General features: G+C 47.7%; 1 protein-coding gene across 15 annotated transcripts in view; it reads left to right on the forward strand.

Annotated features, from left to right (window-relative positions):
• CELF1 (CUGBP Elav-like family member 1) overlaps nucleotides 1–9182 on the forward strand; it is a 72428-nt gene extending 63246 nt beyond the window's left edge. For 14 of the 15 annotated variants that reach the window (XM_087422958.1, XM_014792568.2, XM_087422953.1 and 11 more), the window contains 4 exons: nucleotides 235–420; nucleotides 2151–2294; nucleotides 2739–2905; nucleotides 2994–9182. In XM_087422958.1, coding sequence (XP_087279084.1) covers nucleotides 235–420; nucleotides 2151–2294; nucleotides 2739–2866 — 458 coding nt within the window. In that variant the 3' untranslated portion in view covers nucleotides 2867–2905; nucleotides 2994–9182. The remainder of the gene's footprint in view (nucleotides 1–234; nucleotides 421–2150; nucleotides 2295–2738; nucleotides 2906–2993) is intronic. The other variant, XM_087422951.1, reaches the window with a different exon arrangement.
• Nucleotides 9183–19601: the final 10419 nt, after the last annotated feature.

Below are 19601 nucleotides of genomic sequence, written 5' to 3' on the forward strand. Positions count from 1 at the left end.
ACCGCTTGCACGGGTTGGAAGAAGGTAATGGGGAGAGCCATACCTGGTGTGGCATTTTTTTAATGTCTCCGTTAGCAGCAAGGCCTGGTGAGTGTCCTGAAATCTGACCAGCCAGATGGGTACTCCTCCTCAGGGAGGAGCTAAGGGGGAGATGAGAGGGAGAATTTTCAAGTTCGTCTTTGGAATCAGTCGAATCTTTCCAGTCTGTTAACCCTGCTCTTCCACCCAACCAAGGGATGGCTGCCTTAAATGGTGGCCTGGGCAGCAGCGGCCTTTCCAACGGCACTGGGAGCACCATGGAGGCCCTCACGCAGGCCTACTCGGGGATCCAGCAATATGCTGCCGCTGCGCTCCCCACTCTGTACAACCAGAATCTGTTGACCCAGCAAAGTATTGGTGCTGCGGGAAGCCAGAAGGAAGGTGAGTGCAAAGGGAGACTGGAGTCAGGACCGGCTGAGAGGCAGGGCAAAGGCCAAGAGAACCGTCTCGGTGGTCAGGCCAACGCTTTTCTTTGGCAGTGTCACGGGTAGACTGAGAAACTGTCAGATGTGATCTGCTGTTGTAATGTGTTCTGGGTGTCGCCCAGGTCAGAACCTCTGTACGCCCTCCTGGGATGGGGCTGTAGTTTTTAGATGAAACATACTGACCTTATTGTGTCTGACACCATTTGACAATCTGTTTTTGTTAGGAAGTCTTCTCTGTGGATTATAAATCTGTCAAGGGATGTCTTCTGTCTGGGTGTCCCTTTTAGCTATATCATTTGGCATCTTCCTCACTTTCTGATCTGTGCTTTTCCTAATTGAGGACATACTGAAGAGTGTTGGGACAGAAAGAGTTATGGCCCCTGGGTTGAAGGATTGGGAAGTATGTGCTTTGACATAAATGGTATTAAATTCAGGAGAGGCTTGCTAGGCAGACAGAGGCCTAAAGGTGATTTGTATGAATAGAAAGTCCTGCTAACACCTCTGTATTCATATTTGACTGGTTTTTATAACCAGGAGCTGGCAGGGTTTAAGCACTAATGCAGGAAGAAGACAAGTATGCTCTCTTGCCATAGCAGCAAGGAGTCCTGGTCTAGTACATCCTCACCTCCTCTGAATCAGATGCTTATGTACCCTAGGAGGTGGTACTGGGGGAACCGATGGAACTGTGGAGAAAGACAATAAACAAGTAAAAGCATGAGGTGTTCTAAATGATGCTCTAAAGAATGATCCTAGAAAGAGGGATAGGGAGTGCTGGAGGTACAACATTTTATATGGAATGGTCAGAGAAGGTCTAAGTTGATGTTTAAGCAGAGACCTGAAGGAAGTAAGGAAGCCAGCCATGCATATATCTAGAGGAAGAAGAGTAATGGGCCAGAGGAGCAGCGGGTACAAAGACCCTGAGGCAGCAGTCTTCCCTAATGTCTTTGACAGCAGCAGGCGGCCCAAGGTAGCTGGAGAATGGCTGGATTGCGATTGTAATAAAACTATTCTTTGGTTAGAAAATCGTTGAGTGTAAGTGGTTGGAAGAGGAAAGCATATGCTATTTTTGAGCTCAGAGTTAATCATAGGCACATTTTTTAAATGTAATTTCTTTTTACTGAAACACAATTTGCATATGGTGAAATTCACCCTTTTTGAAATATAGCTCTGTGAGCTTTGATGAACACATACAGTGTGTACCCACCACCATAGATATGAAGCATTTCCATCACTTTCAGATATTCCCTCATGTCCCTTTGTGGTCATTCCCAGACCCCACCTCCTCCCTCTGGCAACTGCCAATCTCTTTGCTGTCCCTATAGTTTGAAGACACAATTTTGAAACCGATTTTGTTTATAATCTCTTTGTACCTCCTTTTCTGTGTTCCTTTACAAGCGTCTAGTCTCTGGTTTTATTGCTCCACGCACAAGTCTGCCTATTTTATTGTCCCAGCACACCCTCCTCCCACAAGGTTAAATTCTAATTTCCCTCAATGAGACGGAGCATGGCTAAACATAAAGGAAGGAGTCTTTTTCAGTGATTTCCCTTCACGTCCCTGCTTTGTATTTGTGTTTGGAGAAGCTGTTGCAGTGCTGACAGTTTTACCACAGGTGGAAATGGAGACAGTTGTGGGGGCTGGTGAGTGTGCTTGTCACTGACACTTTTCAATCACTGCGTATTTTAAAGGTCCAGAGGGAGCCAACCTGTTCATCTACCACCTGCCCCAGGAGTTTGGAGATCAGGACCTGCTGCAGATGTTTATGCCCTTTGGGAATGTCGTGTCTGCCAAGGTTTTTATAGACAAGCAGACAAACCTGAGCAAGTGTTTTGGTATGTTGGCTTCTCTTCTGGTGTCGGGATTTAAGTACTTTTACCAAGGAGAATGAAAGAGAAGGGGCTGATAGCAGAAGGAGCTGGATTTGAGTGTGGGTTATTTTTTACCTCAGTCTTGGGCAGATTACATGACCTCTTTTTGAGCCTCAGTGTTTTCATTTCTGTAGTAGGAATGATGATTTCTACCTACACTGTCGCTCCAGGGGTAAAAATAATGTATGGAAGATGGCTTGGCCAAAAACTTTAAAGTACCATGCAGATGGCAAGTGGTACTGTTAGGAACCTAATTTATTTCATGTGACATAATTTCCAGAATTCTTGTCCCTGCTGAGAAAAATTGGGATCTGAGACTAAGCCCATCAGGTAGTTGTTGCGTAAGGAGGACTGAGAATCTCCTTGCCTCATTGCGTCCCTCAGCTGGGTTTCCTCTTGGACACGCAGGTTTTGTAAGTTATGACAATCCTGTTTCGGCTCAAGCTGCCATCCAGTCCATGAACGGCTTTCAGATTGGCATGAAGCGGCTTAAAGTGCAGCTCAAACGTTCGAAGAATGACAGCAAGCCCTACTGAGCGTGCTCCCCTCTGAGACTGGAGTGAGAGGGTCTTCTGGTAAGTGAGGGAGGAGCACCCTTAATGTTTCGAAGCCCTAAGGCTGTGTGTTGACAGCCCTGGACCCTGATCCCTGCCACTCTCGCAGGCACAGCTTGCCCTGAAGACTCGGCTACTGCCTTCTGTGGGAGTTTCGCTTCGTACAGAGGACGAGTTTGTGCTTTGGTTTCCAGTGTTTTACTTTGGAGTTTAGGTGCCATATCCTGAGTTTTTTTCTTTATTTAAAGTTTGCTGTGTTTGTAACCAGTGTGTGTTGAGAAGGACCAACATCAAACCACCCTGGGGGAGGAGGGGGAATGGAGAAACATTTAAAAAGATCAGAACTTGCCCCAAACTACCCCAAGAGAGAGGACTGAGTGAAACCAAAAACTGACCCCCAGAATCTCCCCAAGTGTGAGAGTGGGCGAGATGAGAACTGACGTCCAAGAGCTGTGGGGGTGGAACGGGTGGGGGTGGCTTTGGAGGAGAGCGAGAGTGACTTGACACCCAACAGCCCTGGGGACTGGAGGCTGAAACTCCTCCATAGCTGCTTTCTCTGGAAATACTGAGTTGTTACCACCTGTTTTTCAGATTCTTGTCCAGGATTTCTGCCCCTCTTTCCCAAGAAGGGGCTAACAATGCTCTGGAAACAAAGCACCTGTTAAATTAGCCTGATATTTGCAAAAAGCAGGGAGACGTCACCCATTACCAGCTTTCCTAGCCAGCCATTGGTGTTGGATTGGCCCTGCCTGCCTGGTGGCTTTCAGGAAGAAGCAGCTGGTCAAAGAGGTTGCTTTTATTTCAACACCAGATGATTAGACCCTGGCCCATTTCTAACAGGTCCCTTTAAAGAAGGCCTCTAGGGAAGGCACTGTTTGGTTTCCTTCCTTGTAGTTGCCCACAGGAAGGAGTGTCACTTCCATCCCTAGCCACAGTTTTCTCATGAGGGTAGATCTCAGAAAGGCTTATAGTGTCTAGCTGAAGGGGCCATCTCTCCAGATCAGAGTGATCAAAAGCCATCGAGTTGGGGGAGGAGGAGCCTGCTCCTTGGTGTACCTGAGTCAGAAGGTCCCTTTAAGCCAGAGTGCTGCATTTGCCAGTGGCCGGCACTTAGTACTTAGAAGGATTGAGAAATCCACGCTTGCCTCCTTGGTTGAGGTGTCCCAGATGTAGTGTTCCCACCAAGGCAAGACACTCTTCTAACCACTCCAGCCCGTCTTCTGCTCTTGGGGACGGGGGAGACAGCAGGACGTTTACAGCATCCACATGGATTCAGTGTTCATTTACCTCAGTATTACTGTGTTCATTTTTGTCCTCGTGCTTACAGTGAGCTCCCTGCTGCCTTGCACAGGTCCCACTCCAGCTCTTGCCTGTGACCCACACAGTCTCTGGGCTCTGCCTCTGCTTCAAGAAATGCAGTGGGGATGGAGAGCCAGAAGGGACATGCTCTTGGGAATGTGCACCTGGGCAGATGTAGCCCTGTTAGGATATGACTCTTAGCCAAGGCCAGGGACTGGGTCCCTGGGATCTTAAACCTCACAAACATCAGTCCTGACCCCTAGCAGCAGAGATGAGATTAAAGGGGTTGGTTCGCTATTAAGTTGAATGGGGGCTCTCTCCCTGTCATGCTGTCCATTTAGGTCACAGACAGGGATTGACCATCGTGCTGTTGTATAGGTAGTTGGTGGTGTTGGATTATCCCACTGAAGCTGGGACAGCTGTTCCCTTCTCATAGTGATAACTTGGGTCTGTTGTCCTCTAAGAAACATGAAACATACTTCTTAAGCTGAACCACATAAACTTGAATTCCGCGCACTGGGAGAAATGTGTCCTGTGTTTCAAGGATAAAACTGTTCCAAAGGCTTCCAGGGTCATGATGGGATTTTTTTAAATAAATGCAAAAAATAAAAATAAAAAAGAAAAAAGAAAACAAAAAAAGAAAAAAATGCTAGGTTGGGGAGGCGCTGTTCTGAATCCCAACCGGCTGGAACCAAGAATGTCGTTTCTATTTTTATAGAAGTTTTATACAGCTCCGGGGTGGAGAATATTTATTACCTAAATTATATCTCTGGAAAAGGCCAGGATTTTGTAGAATCCAGAATGTGATTGTTGTACACACAGGGTGCTGTGTATGATTGAAACTACTGACTTTCTGTGGCCTGTTTGCAGCCCAGCTAATCTGCCAGAGGGGGAAGGAGTTAATGCTGTGAATTGGCAGAGGAGAGAGCTGTGCTCCCCAGGGTGCTGCCGGTGTGGGGATTGCTAACCTTCTGTTCTGTCTTCCTCCTTGGCCATCGTGGGGTTTTCCAAGCCCAGAACTCCTTTCTCTCCTTTCTCTCCCGCCTCCCTCATTTCGCTGTCATTTGTCCACGGGTTTGTCCTGGGCTCTGGGACCTTATGAAACCCCTTTCCGATTGACATGAAAGGCAGAGGTGCAGTCAACCCACCTTTGATACCAGCCCCCGAGGTTTCACCCCTGCTCGTGGCTTCTCTTTCTAAAAGGAGCGTGTGCCGCAGCGGGGCCCTGGGCTGCCGCAGCGGCCAGCTGGTGAGACCAGGCGCTTCTTTCTGTTCTCTTCTCCCTGCCTGGTGAGTGAGCACAGCAGCACTGCCCTTGAGCACAGTTCTCTCCCCAGGCCAAAGATGGTGTTGTGAAGAAGCTGCTCCCCGACAAGTCTCACGGTGTGAAAGGGTTCAGCTCGGAGAGTGGAGACTCGCAGTCAAGTCTTAAGCAATCCTTTTCTGTTGTGTGGGGGTTTCACTTACATAAATGTGTTTCCTGCTGTAGTTTTGTTTCTTACTTGGGTTTCATCATGCGATTGATTTGCCTTGAATGCAGCCAGACACTGTCTCCTGGGTCCCACATGAGTGGCCGGGGCCTGCGTGGAAGCTAAGAGCTTGGATTTCTGGGAACAAAGGACCATCCCCATAGGATTGAGGAGAAATCCTGGCCCTCTCCCCTAAAGAACCCCCCCCCACACACAGCATCTTTTATTTTCTCCCTGGGTCTTGACCAGGGAGTGGGGAGAGAGGCCGAGGCTCTGCTCCACCGGAGACCTTCTTCTCAGAGGTGTTTGGCCCTCAGGGGAAATCCAAGCCTTAGGTTCCTCTGTCTCTGGCAGTTGGATGTTTTCTTGGTGTCCTCCATGTCCTTTTTGACTTCTCCCTGTGTCCATTGTTAGCATGTGCGAAAGTTCCCTGTCATTACCCAGCCCTGCCCCGCCGCCTGCTCATTTCAGGGCTGTACACAGTGAGTGTTCCTGTTCTCTCTCTCTTCGTTTGGATGTATTGCTCTGTGTAACTCAGTGGGTCTCCCTCTTTCTGGTTTGTTTTTTTTTCTAGATTCCTGCCGTTAGTTCATCGTTGTGCCTAAAGCATGTCGATGTGGCGTCAAGTACATCGTCCAAATCCCTGTCTCTTCAGCTTCTCTGATGCTTGAACTCTCACCTTTGACCTTGTGTTGACCTTTGATGCTGACGTGTATTTTTATTATGTTTGTTTCTTTCTTTGTTTTTTCTTTTTTCTTTCCTTTTTTTTTCTTTTGTGCTGCCAAATTGGTTTTGCTAGAACGACTGCTGAAGGGGAAATATTTAAACTTGCATTTGAATATAAAAAAATCTATTTTTCTAGAACTTCATAAGATAACCACTTGATTTTGTGATTCCAATTCTTTGTAATTGTCTTCAGAGCAGCCCTACTAGCACATACCGCGTGGTGTTTGTATTTCTGTGAACACACAGCCAGTCCGTTTCTAGGCTTTGTTTCTCTGTGTGCTTAGTTTTAAAGACAACTTTGAAGTAAACAATGAAATAAAAGATGTCACTAAAACCTTTGAGGCTCCTGAGCACATTTTGCTGATATAGTTTGTGGGGCTTGAGGAGGCCAGGCCGCATGTGTTCTTTCTTTTGTTTTTCTGAGTTCTCAACTGCAGAAAACACCTGAACCCCCTTTCTTTTTTGACCGCAAGCTGCAGTTTGGGCCCCAGCCAGCCCTTTTCCTTTTTCTTTTGTGGTTCTTCCCTGTAGCGACCCTGCAGGGAGCCTTCAGATTCCTCTGGCCCCTTCCCCTCGGCCCCTCTCCATGCTTGTTCCTACAGTCTCCACAGCAAAATGTGATGCTTTGATTTTTTTGTTTTTGTATTGTTTTTGTGTTTTTGTTTTGAATTTTTTCCTTTCCTACTAAGATTATGCCCAGAAAAAACAAGTTTTGCATGTTTCCTGCTGTTTCTTCACACCTTCGTATATACCACCTTCACCTCTCTGTTTTCTATAGTTTGTGCAAAAACTGACCGATTTAAAAGGGTTTCAAAGAAGCTGTTTTAAATTGTTGTGGGGTTGATTATTTTTTTCCAGATTGTATTGTTTTATTTTGAAGTGGCAACTTTCTCCTCTATTGCCCTTAGAGCGTTTGCCTGTGCACTTAGACTGTCACCTCATGTGGCCTCCAGGCCTCAGTGGGGCCTCCGGGAGGCTGGCTGCTCTGCTCAGAGGTGGGTAGGAAGCCGGCCCAGAGAGGCACGAGGAGCAGAGATAGAACCCAGAAGGTGGCTGTGGGTGGGCAAGAGGCTTAGCAAGTTAGGGGTAGTGAGCATCCCTCGGCCCAGAAGAAGGAGGGTGCTCTTAACCACTCGGAGGAGGCCATCTGTGCACTAAGCGGCAATACACCTGCCAGCGCTTTTCCTAGGTGACAAGCACAATACTACAGTCTTCACACTGTTTACAGCCCTGGGCACCACCCACCCCACACTGGCTCTTCACCACAGCTCTGCTCTTGCTTAGCTAGTGGGGTGGGGGTGAGGGCGGGATTTGTTTTTTTAAATTGGGTGAAGAGCCAAATAGCTACTGTCCCTGGGTGCCAGGCAAGCCAGTTCCTTGGTTCCCTGAGGGGAACTTGCTCTCCTCTCGTGCGGCACCATCCAGCCTCAGGGTCTTAGGGACTTGAGTAAGAATGTGAATGGTGGAGGGAGAGGCCAGGAGATGAGAGGTCACAGGATGGATCTGGGGAGGTAAGAGGTTGCAGAGGAGGAGTTTGAGGTAGTCCCCACCCACACCTAAGCTGCTGGTGGGTGGGAGAGCTGGGAAGTAGGATTGTCCAGGGAAGGGTGGAGAGGGTAGCCGAGGGACTGGGGGGAGGGGGGTGGGGAAGGTAGAAGCACTGTTAGCATCATCCATGCCAGGGGTGATGAAGGAAGGGCTCCCAGCAGAACTTCTGCTCTGAGACCCAGCGGGTTGCCTAGTGTTATGCTTGAGGCCACTCTTCCTAGGAGGAAAGGCGGCCACATGAAGGCCCAGTGTATGGTAGGCTGCTTAATTTCCTGGAAGGGGTGATTGGATGGAAAGAGGCCAGGAACCCCAGCCTGAGCGAGACTGCCGTGCACCCCACAGTCTGACTGCACAGAGCCACCTCTCTTGGCAGAAGGCGCTGAGGCTTCCTTCCTGTGTGTTCAGAATCCGTGTTTGCCAATACATTTTGCTTTCAATTCCAAGAGGAGCTCTGGGAAAACCTGTGGATAAAACCAAATGCCAAACGTTGGACGTTGTTTCATTTTCTCTCTCTGATTGTTTTAATTGTTCTGTGGTGGTTTTAATGGATTTGAGACCCTGGAGCGGCAGCTGCCTTTCTGATTTCCAGCTGCTTTTTGTGAATAATTTAAAAAGAAAAAAAAAAGAAACTTTACATTTTGGAGACAAACCTGTGTGAGTTTTTTATTGGTACAAACGTTGTATTTAACACTAGGGGTTTTGTACAGTTTTTTGCCTTTTCTACTAGAAAACGATGTAAAGTGATTTCACAATGTGAAGAGAAAAAAATTGCCACTATGACCAAACGCACAGTCTGTTCTGCAGCAACAACGGGATTCAATCAACTCAAAGTCGTGATTCAGCCGTAGAAATGCTTTTCCTTTACCTTGTTTGAGCTTTTCTTTCTTTCCTGTTTTGATTTGCAAAAGAAAATGTCTTTTTGTGTGAACTTGTGTTGTACTATGTAGAAAATTATGGATTTTACTTTAATGGTTTAAAAAAAAAAAAAAGGCAAGAAGAGCCCTTGTCGCTCTTCTGACCTGATCACAGAGTTTGTGTAGTGGATTAAAAAAGAAAAAAAAATTGTTACAAGTTTGGAGCAAGGGAGTATGTGTTTAAAAGGAATCTCCTTCCTTTTTTTGTGTGTTTTTCCTTTTGTCCCAATGGGGAACCTAAATCTGTTTTAATTGCACAGACACACGGACAAAAAGTCATTTTGTATCTGCCAAGTGTGGTACCTTCCTTTGTTTATTTGCTATTAAACTGTTTGAGAAGAACTGATGTTGTCTTCAGAGTTATTGATTGTGGGGGTGGGCAGTGGGTCCTGGGGGCTGGTGGGGTTGGTGGCATTCCTGAAGAAGGGGTGGGCACCCTGGTAAGGTTTCATTGGGATGTGCCTGTTGGTGTGCACTAGAGGCTCCTGAAAGAACGTAATCTTTCCCAGAAAACTGCCTTTGCCATCATCCTCTCTTCCTCTGCAACATCCCTGCCGCTGTGGAAGCACCTGAAGACTTTTTTGGCAGCTTTAATTTTTATGCTGCTTCTGTTCTCAGTAGCGACTGCCACATCTGCTCAGACGTGAGAGTGCAAGTCCCTTCCCTAGGCTGCAGAGGTCCTGTGCCCGGGGAGGCAGCTGACCGGCACGGAGCCTCAGAGTGTGGGCCTCGTCCTCTCTTGGCCTTTAACGCACCAGCCCAGAGTGGTTCAGCTCCTTGCCTCCTCATTCTGACCTCAGAACAGGGTCACAGAAGGGCGTCTCTAAGATTCCTTGGGCTTACTAGTCAGTAGTTCTAGATCACTCTCCAGGTGAGTGAGGCCGTACACCTGGCCCTCCTCAGACCTCTGCGAACTGCAGGTTCAGCCACTGGGCCGGGAGTCTTAGGCCCTCTGGCTGAAGTATAAGCTTGTCTGCTCCTTTGCTGCCACTGCCATCCCCTCACCTCTAGGAGGCCAGCCCTTGTGAAGCAGGTGCCTGTCTAGAGGGTGCAGCCAGCACAGGCCTGTGGGTGGGCCTGGCCTCAACCTTCTCATCAGAGTCCCCCTACGTGGGGTGTCTAGACTAGCGTTTCCCAGTGGGGTTGGACTGAGTACTAGCCCATGAAATGTTATGTGAAGTAGGGGTTCTGAAGACAAATAAATTTGGGAATATTGCTTCCTCAATTGTATTCATTAAAAATCAGAACTTTGTATTAATATGTAGTAGTTATACTAGCTAATGTTCATTGATAGTTTATTACGATCCAAGTGCTGTGGGAAACACTTGATAACACATTCTATGTTCCAGTCTTCATAACATCTCTGAGAGGGAGCTACTGTCCCCATCCCATTTTGCAAATGAGCAATCTGAGTTTAAAAGAAATTGAGTTGCCTACTAGAAAGTGCTGCGCACTGAGCATCAAACCAGGTCTGCCTGACTCCCGAGCCCTTTCTCTTAACCATTACTGAGGAGAAATAACTCAGGAAAGGCAAATAAATGTGCATTAGCTAACCTGTGCAGTCCCATCACACGCTGTCCTCCAGGCTCTCGTGAAGAGGAGTTGGGGACCCTGCAACTCTCGTGGCTCCCTCCAGTGGTGAATCACTGCAGCTTTGCCCTCCTGAGAGCTGCTGTCTCTGTGTGTAAGGGGTTCGCTCTTAAATCAGTGCTCCCAAAGAATTGGCCAGCATGCTCCTGCGAGGTGCCCCTTCCTGTGAGGACTGGAGTGCTTCCTAAACGTCACTCCTGCCACTCAGTGCTTTCCTGGATCTGGTACCACCTAAACTATTTACCTGGTGTTTATTTCAGTTCTTTTCATTGTGGTTAAATACATGTAATGAAATTTTCTGTTTTAATCATTTTTAAATGGACAGTTCAGTGGCATTACTACATTCACAATGTTGTACAACCATCACTACCTAATGTTTTAAATCAACTTGAAATGCACCTTTTTCAACTTCACCTCATTCTGACCATTAATATTTGTGAAATTACAAGTTTGATATCCTAATGATATGTTTTAAAATACACATTAAGTTACATAACCATCAATATATATAAAATATCCATTGGGTGCCTTCTCAGAGAGATCTGCATTTCACACTTTGGAAAATTGGGCCAGGATGGAGATCCAAGCTTCCTCCAGGGACTCCGTTCCCGGACCTGTTTCTTCTGTAATTAGAGGGTAGTTGAACCTGAAGTTCTCGCCCATCTTGTACATATTTCCTATAGCTCAAGGTCAAGATGGTAGATCTTCTCTTTAGGTCTTTGCCTTAGGACTCCTCTGTGTTCCAGAGATAGAACTTGATATAAAAATAGAATGTTAAGTACAACTTGAACATCTTCCAATGTAACGTCATACTTAAAGGCTATTGTTTCTCTTTAAAAGTTATAAGAAAGGGAATATTCCCAAGGTACTGTTTTTGACCTTTTAAAGAAATGTAGGCTTGTGCCTCTTTATAATCATATAGCTGTATCTTAATTAAACTGTTTGTGTTCTTTTAAAAAACCCACATGCAGTCACCTTTTATTTTTGAATAGATTCTTCAGCACCTAATTTTTGCCACACTCCTGGTTCCCGGCTTACTGCAGAGGCAGCCTCTGCACCGACTTTCTGGGTCAGCACACAGCTTCCCTGACTCTCCCGGGTACCTTACATGCTGTGCTCACCTGAGCATCTCAGTCCCTGATGAAGAAAAGCCCAATATTGGGAAGGAAATGGAAGACCAGGTTTGTCTCTTTACCTCTGAGAATGTCAAAATAATGTCTCATGACATTGCCCTTCCAGGAGGGATCATAGATGGCTTTGGCCTGCACCTTCTGCGTTTTTCAAGCACTTCCTTCTCTCAGGAGTCCTTTCTAACCCTCACCATCTGGTATTTAATTTCTTTTGCGTACATTGACTTTCTCTACTGATAAAGGCTCCAGCTGTAGGGAGGGCTTTTGTTTTTTTTTAATCTGAGAGTCTTAGAAGGGGAAATTAACACATCTCAACTGGGAAGGGTCATCCAGACACCCCTGTAGCCAAGTCTACAGGACTTCGGCCCTGCCTCTATCCCCACCCTCCCTGTGGGGGTCCCACTGACCTGAGGCCTCCTGAGGTTTTGGTGTTTTTAAACCGCTTGATTGAGATGTAATTCACATACTGTACGATTCACCCACTTAAAACAGACAAGTCATTGGTTCTTAGCGTTGTGCAACCATCACCACAACCTAATTTTAGAACATTCTCATCACCCCTCAAGAAGCCCCATACTCCTTAGCAGTCACTACCCTTCACCCGTCACCCCTCTTCCCAGCCCCTGGCAACGGCTCATCTTTCTGCTCTGTAGATTTGCCTGTTCCGGACATGTCATATAAATGTAGTGGAACAATACGTGCCTCTTGTCTCTGCCTTTCGTTTAGCCTACCTCCTGGGCCAGGTTCTCCTTTCCTCCCCTACTTGAAAACCACGCACAGCTCTAGCCTTGCACCACCTGCTCCTGCCACTCCCAGCCGTTCGGAGCTCATCTCGCAATCCAGCCACGCTTCTGCAGCGTCCTGTCGCTCCCCTTTCCCAGCTCCTCTTGTTTACCTGCTGCATCGTCTGCCTCACCTGGATCTGACAGTCTCCTAGCCCTGCCCGCACTGTCCAGTACGATGACTAACTAGCCACTGTAGCTATTAAAAATTTCATTCCTCAGTTTCAGCGTGAAGTCACATGTGACTAGTGGCTACCGTATTGGACAGCGCAAGACATAGAACATTTCCGTCATCACGGTCAGTTATGCGGGTCAGGACTGTTCTAGACAGTTACTTTGCTTTTAAGAAAACAAAATAACTACCATTTATGAGTCGTAGCTGCTGTCCTAGTCCACTCCACAGCTGGCAGCATAGGAGGTTAGAGACTGCAGCACAGAAGGGCTGCAATGCCTCTCGGTCGCGAGGCTATAGGTAGGAGAGTTGGATTTTAACCCAGGTCAACCTGACTCCAATGTCCCTGTAAAGCATATGCCTCTGGGAGTATCTATGGTGGACCCTGGGTGTCCTGGTTTAAATTCCACCTCTAGAATGGAGCTTCCTGAAGGGCAGGGACCACGTATGTCTTGTTCCTCACTGGAGCCCCAGGGGCTGGCAGATAATAAGTACTCAGGAAACATTTAGTGAGTGAATAAATGAACAAATACCAAAGGATGACGGTTGCCTTTGTCCAAGAGTTTCCTGATGTGCTCCCCCCCCCAACCACATTAGTTTTATTTAGAAATTTCCATCCACTCAAGAAGAAAGGGAATAACTTATTTTCGCATCTGGTTTATAGATTGCTAGCTACCAGCTGTAGCCAGCCCTGGTGGTCTAGCGGCTAAGATTCGGTGCCCTCACCGCTGCAGCCCAGGTTCACTTCTGGTTAGGACGCCACACCACCCGTCTGTTGGTTGTCATACTGTGGTGGCTGCGTGTTGCTGGGATGCTGAAAGCTCTGCCACCAGGATTTCAAACACCAGTAGAGTCACGCATGGTGGACAGGTTTCAGCGGAGCTTCCAGACAAGGACAGACTAGGAAGGAGGACCTAGCCACCCATTTCTGAAAAAAATGGCCATGAAAACCCTGTGAACAGCAGTGACGCATTGCCTGATACAGCACTGGAAGGTGAGAAGATGGCACAGACCAGCAGGGTTCCACTCTGCTGTACACAGGGTCACTAGGAGTTGGAATCCACTCAACGGCACTAACACCAAAGCTACCAGCCAGTACCCGAATTCTCCGTAGGCCCTCAGTGGGCATGACACAGAAATGACAGGCAAGTCCCTTAGAGCCACTTTACAGGAATCCTGCTAATGCAACTTCCTAGGCAGCTCCCCAGGGGCCCTGCCCCATGAGGAAGTTGGTCCCAGCTTGGCAGGGCCCTCTGCTGCCGAGAGCCCCTTTGGCAGTCAGGAAGGCGCCTGTGGGAGGGGAACCTCCCTGGTGGCCCTCCAGCCCTGAGAGTGCCACCGACCCGGTCATCCCTAAAGTGGAGAGTGCCCAGAGCCTGAGGCTTACATGACACAATGACCTTTTTTTTTTTCCCCTTTTTCTCCCCAAAGCCCCAGTAGATAGTTGTATGTCATAGTTGCACATCCTTCTAGTTGCTGTGTGTGGGACGCGGCCTCAGCAGGGCCGGACAAGCAGTGCGTCGGTGCGCACCCAGGATCCGAACCCGGGCCGCCAGTAGTGGAGCGCGCGCACTTAGCTGCTAAGCCACGGGGCCAGCCCCCACAATGACCTATTTTAAAAGTCATTTTAGAGTTTTAGGTGTTTTTTTTTTAATGCCAAACATTCATATAGTTACAGAAGAGGACTTAGAGTGTGGTGGGAAAAGCTTGTGTTTAGGAGTCTCTTAATCTGGTTACAATACCAGCTGTGTGACCTTCGGCAAGTGACTTGATCTCTCAGCCTCAGATTCCTCATCTGCTGAATGGAAATGAAAACACCCACCCAGTAGAGTCGAGAAGATGAGAGATCGTCTCAAATGCTTGGCCCAGTGCCGTCCCTGGCAAGTGCTTATTCAAGTTGCTAACAACCCTAAGTACATAAAAGTTACAAGTGAGCATTTCCCCATCCCACGGCCCATTGATAACTGTTCAACAGATGGGGTAAGGATGCTTCCAGAATTTGTCTTGATATATACAAAAGTATGTACATATATAATTTTTGTTAATAAAAATGAAGGCATGCCATAATGTACAGAACATTCCGTAGCTTACATTTTTTCAGTTACTATGTCATGGGCACCCTTCCATCTGAGTATATACACCAGTATCTACAACTTTCATTTTTAGAGGCTACATAGCATTTCATGGTTTCTCGACCTGTTGGACACAGGTTATTTCTAATTTTTTCACTATTATAAACAGTAAGCGCCAATTCAAGGAAGGTTTGGGAGGTCTATTAGAGGTGTTAGGTCAATCTCTTGTTTTCAAAGCAAGTTCTTATTTTATCGTCTCATTTGGTTTTCATAGAGAGGTGATACCCCATTTACAGCGAAGAAAACGAATTTGTCAAGAGGGACAGGCTTCCTGAGGATCCTGCTAATGGTGGCAGAGAGGGCCTGGGACTGTCCCCTTGGTTACATTTGTCGTGCTTCTGGAGCGGGGGCTGCAAATGCAGGTGCCTGCAGGGGCCTGGCAGGTGACATAAGCGTGTGAAAGGAGGCCAATCTAGGATGACAAGTGACACTTGGCTTCAGTGTCAAGGTGAGAATAGGAAGCAGTAGGGGCTGTGGGCAAAAGAGAGACATTCTTGGTCTCTTGGGGCCAGACTCTGACCACTTGACTGGTTGACATGCAGAATCACAGGCCCAGGGTTGCTTGAGTTTCGGGTCTCCAAGAGAAGCAGGAAATGCAGATTTCTATATGAAAGCTCCCAGAAAACAAATGCAGCCAACCAACTCAGAAATCTGTAGCCCTTGCCTACCAGTTTGTGACCTCTGCTTCGAGTCCAAAGTTCATTTTCTTTTTTTTTTTTTTTTTGTGAGGAGATCAGCCCTGTGCTAACATCCATGCCAATCTTCCTCTTTTTTTGCTGAGGAAGACTGGCGCTGGGCTAACATCCGTGCCCATCTTCCTCCACTTTATGTGGGACGCCGCCACAGCATGGCTTGACAAGCGGTGCATCGGTGCCTGCCTGGGATCCGGGCCGGCGAACCTCGGGCCGCCGCAGCGGAGGGCGCGCACTTAACCGCTTGCGCCACCGAGCAGGCCCCACCATTTTCTATGTTTGATTATAAAACAAGGATCTAGGGCCGGCCCCGTGGCTTAGCGGTTAAGTGCGCGCGCTCCGCTGCTGGCGGTCCGGGTTCGGATCCTGGGCTTACACAGACGCACCGCTTCTCTGGCCATGCTGTGGCCACGTCCCACGTACAGCAACTAGAAGGATGTGCAACTATGACATACAACTATCTACTGGGGCCTTGGGGATAAAAAGGAGGAGGATTGGCAGTGGATGTTAGCTCAGAGCCTGTCTTCCTCAGCAAAAAGAGGAGGATTAGCATGGATGTTAGCTCAGGGCTGATCTTCCTCACAAAAAATAAAAAATAAAACAAGGATCTAAAACAAGAGGCTCGTAGCTGGTACCTGACACGGTAGGCACTTGGGGAAAGCCCCCGGGCCCCCGCTGTCCCACCACCCAGGTTAAGTGGCCCAGAAAAGACCATTTCATTTTGTGGCTCGCCCTCCCGACCTCTGGGGGCCTTTTGTCTGCCTTCATTGCTGGGCGTTGGTGAGCGAGACTTGACTCTATTCACCCTCTCCTTAGCCATCTTTGTATCCATTTCTGCTGCCCACCCAGGCCAGAGTCTTGGATAACGTGCCCAGTGAGCTTGTTGGGTGTCAGGTAAAGGTCACTATGATTCCTGAAACGGTGTCCAGTTCCCCTTCACTTTTCTCCCTCTCCTCCTCTCAGTATCGCAGTTAAGAGTGGGACCCCTAGGGGCCGGCCCGGTGCCATAGTGGTTAAGTTTTAAGTTTGCACACTCCACTTTGGCTGCCCAGGGATTGTGGGTTCAGATCTGAGGCGTGGACCTACACACCCCCCATCAGGCTGTGCTGTGGCAGCATCCCACCTACAAAATAGACGAAGATGGGCACAGATGTTAGCTCAAAGACAATCTTCGTCACCAAAAAAAAAAAAGAGTGGGACCCCTAGAGTCACACTGCTTGGTGGCAGTGTGGTCTTGAGCAGGTCACTTTACCTCTCTGTGCTTCAGTGTCCTTGTCTGTAAACTGGAGGAAATGCTTCACTCAGGAGCTGTTAGTTGTTATCATTCTTCGGTTGGTCTCCTCTCACCTTACCAGGGGCTGTGCAGATAGTAGTGGTACAAAGACCATAGCCCTTACCCTAAAGGAGCATGACCTTGACCTAACTGTGTGCAGTAGTCAGCAAAGAGCTGACCCTGGGGCGGAGGAAGCCTTTCTCCTGTTGTTTTCAAGTTTCGAGATCATATGAGTTCCCAGGTACCCAGAAGGCTGTGGTCACAGGTGCAGGCTGCCCATCTCCTTTCTTTCCTGCTGAAGATTTGAGGCAAACTCGTGTCTGGACTGTTGAGTGGGAAAGAACGTGCTGGCTCTTCAGCACTTTCCCTGTGGGCTCACCTCCCTTCTCCTCTGAAAATTAACTTCAACCCAGGACCCACCTTCCCAGATGAGGGGAGGATCCCAGCCAACTCTCCTGTGCCAGTGGCTCCCGACTGGCCACTGAACATCCCCCTCTTTCTCCACTTTCCCAGCTTACTGTGGTCCTGGTTCAAGGGCACTTTCCCTGGGGAGTCCTGGTGGCCTTGTCTAGTCCCACGAGCTTCCTTCTTCACCCCCTCTGCCTCTGCTGAGCCGTGACCCTGGGGCATGGCTCCTGAGCTGGCTATGTGCCCGCTACTCCCAGATGGCCCCTCTCTGGACCTGTTTTGCTCACAGTAAACAGGAGGTCATCTCCGCCTGTGCTCAGTTTCCCCAGGAAGGGGCAGGACATGGCAGATGGGCTGCTAAGCCTCTAGCAGTAGCTTTAAATTTCACAATGAAACTTTCATTCCTCCCTTTTTTCCCATTCATTCAACATATTTATTGAGTGGCCACTGTGTGCCAAGCCTTGCTCTGGGGATGCATCAGTGATGAATGAGACGAAGTCCCTGCCCACACATTTGAGAGGAGGAAGCAGACGTTAAGCAAATAACCTCATTAATGAATATAAAATTATAGCGATAAATCTTGTATCAGAATGGAATAGAATTCTCTTTGACTATAATAAGCTGATTCACCCTAACTAGAGCTCAACTAGGCAGACTGTCAGGGTAGGGAGGAGGAAACGGATCAAGACATGCAAAGGCCCTGGGACAAACAGGTTGGCAGTTGCTCAAAAGTTGAACGCAGAGTTACCAGATGACCCAGCAATTCCACTCCTAGGTACATTCCCAAGATGAATGAAAACACGTCCACATGAAAATTTGTACATGAATGTTTATAGCCTTGTTATTCATAATAGCCAAAAAGTGAAACAACCCAAATGTCCATCGACTAGTGAATGGATAAGTGAAATGGTGTTTCCATACAATGAATACTATTCAGCCATAAAAAGGAATGAAGTATGGAATCACGCTATAATATGGATGAACCTTGAAAAGGTTGTGGTAAGCGGAAGAAGCCAGGGACAAAAAGCCACATATTATATGATTCCATTTATATAAAATGTCCAGAATAGACAAATCCATAGAAAGTAGATTGTGGTTACTGGGTGTGTTAATTTGCTCAGGCTGTCATAACGAAGTACCACAGACTGGGTGGCTTAAGCAATAGAAATTTATTTATTTACTTTTATTTATTTTTTTTTTTGAGGAAGATCAGCCCTGAGCTAACATCCATGCCAATCCTCCTCTTTTTTTGCTGAGGAAGACTGGCCCTGGGCTAACATCCGTGCCCATCTTCCTCCACTTTATATGTGACACCGCCACAGCATGGCCTCACAAGTGGTGCCTCGGTGCGCGCCCGGGATCTGAACCTGGGCTGCCAGCAGCAAAGCGCACACACTTAACCACTACACCACAGGGCAGGCCCCTAGAAATTTATTTTTTCACAGTTCTGGAGGCCAGAAGTCAGAGATCAAAGTGTTGGAAGGGGTGGTTTCATTCTGAGGCCTCTTTCCTTGGCTTGTCGATGGCCATCTTCTTCCTGAGTCTTCACATGGCCTTCCCTCTGTGTGTCTGTGTCCTCATCTCCTCTTAAGACACTAGTCATATTGGATTAGGGCCCACTCTAATGATCTTATTTTTCGTCTTTAAAGACAGTCTCTCCAAATGAGTCACATTCTGAGGTTCTGGGGATTAAGACTTCAACATATGAATGGGGTGGGGGAGACACAATTCAGCCCATAACACAGGAGGAATGGGGAGTGACTGCTAATGAGTATGGGGCTTCCTTTTGGGGTGATGAAAATGTTCTGGAATTAGTGGTCATCAATGCACAAATTTGTGAATGTACTAAAAACCACTGTCCACTCTGAAAGGATGACCTTTGCCCCGGGACAAGAAGGAACCTGGTTTGCAGAGAGGGAGGAGAAATATGGGGTGAGACCAGCTGGTGGGGTTGGCAGGGGCCCTGTTACCTAAGGCCTCTCTCTCAACCCCAGGATCCCCACTACTTCAAGTGTCTGCTCCCTACATAAGACTTTGCCCCTGTCCACGATGTCTGGCATTAAAGCTCATTATTAGGGACTCTTTCAAACTGGGATTAAGATTAGAATTGGGACACTTTTTAAACCTTCAAGAGTCAACTTCTGTCCCTGGTGCGCAGTTCACCGAGGAACAGATGGACACAGCTCGGGCTAACCTCTTCCTAATCAACACAGGGTTTCCTGGGTGCCAGGCACTGTCCTAAGTCCTTGTCAGCTAGTCATTTAGTTCTCCTAACAATCCAGTAAGGTGGGTACTGTTACTCTCTTGCCCAAAATCACACTGTCCACACAGCTAATAAGTAGTGGAATCAGAATTTGAACCCTGGCAGCCTGGCTCCAGTGTCCACGCTGTTACCCACTCTGCTGCCTCAAAAGAACCCTGTGAGTTAGGGTTTATTAGCCTATTATTATCCTCATTTTACAGATGGGGAAACTAGGGCCCAGAGGTGAGTGACTTGTCTTGGGTCATACTATGAGTTAGGACGAGATGTTGGGAATGGTGTGGACATGTGCACGGATAAGTGAGCTTGGTGCCGGGTGAAT

The sequence above is a fragment of the Ceratotherium simum genome, chromosome 34 (assembly GCF_057802395.1).
Source record: "Ceratotherium simum simum isolate JZ-2026a chromosome 34, ASM5780239v1, whole genome shotgun sequence".
NCBI classification, from domain to species: Eukaryota; Metazoa; Chordata; class Mammalia; order Perissodactyla; family Rhinocerotidae; genus Ceratotherium; species Ceratotherium simum.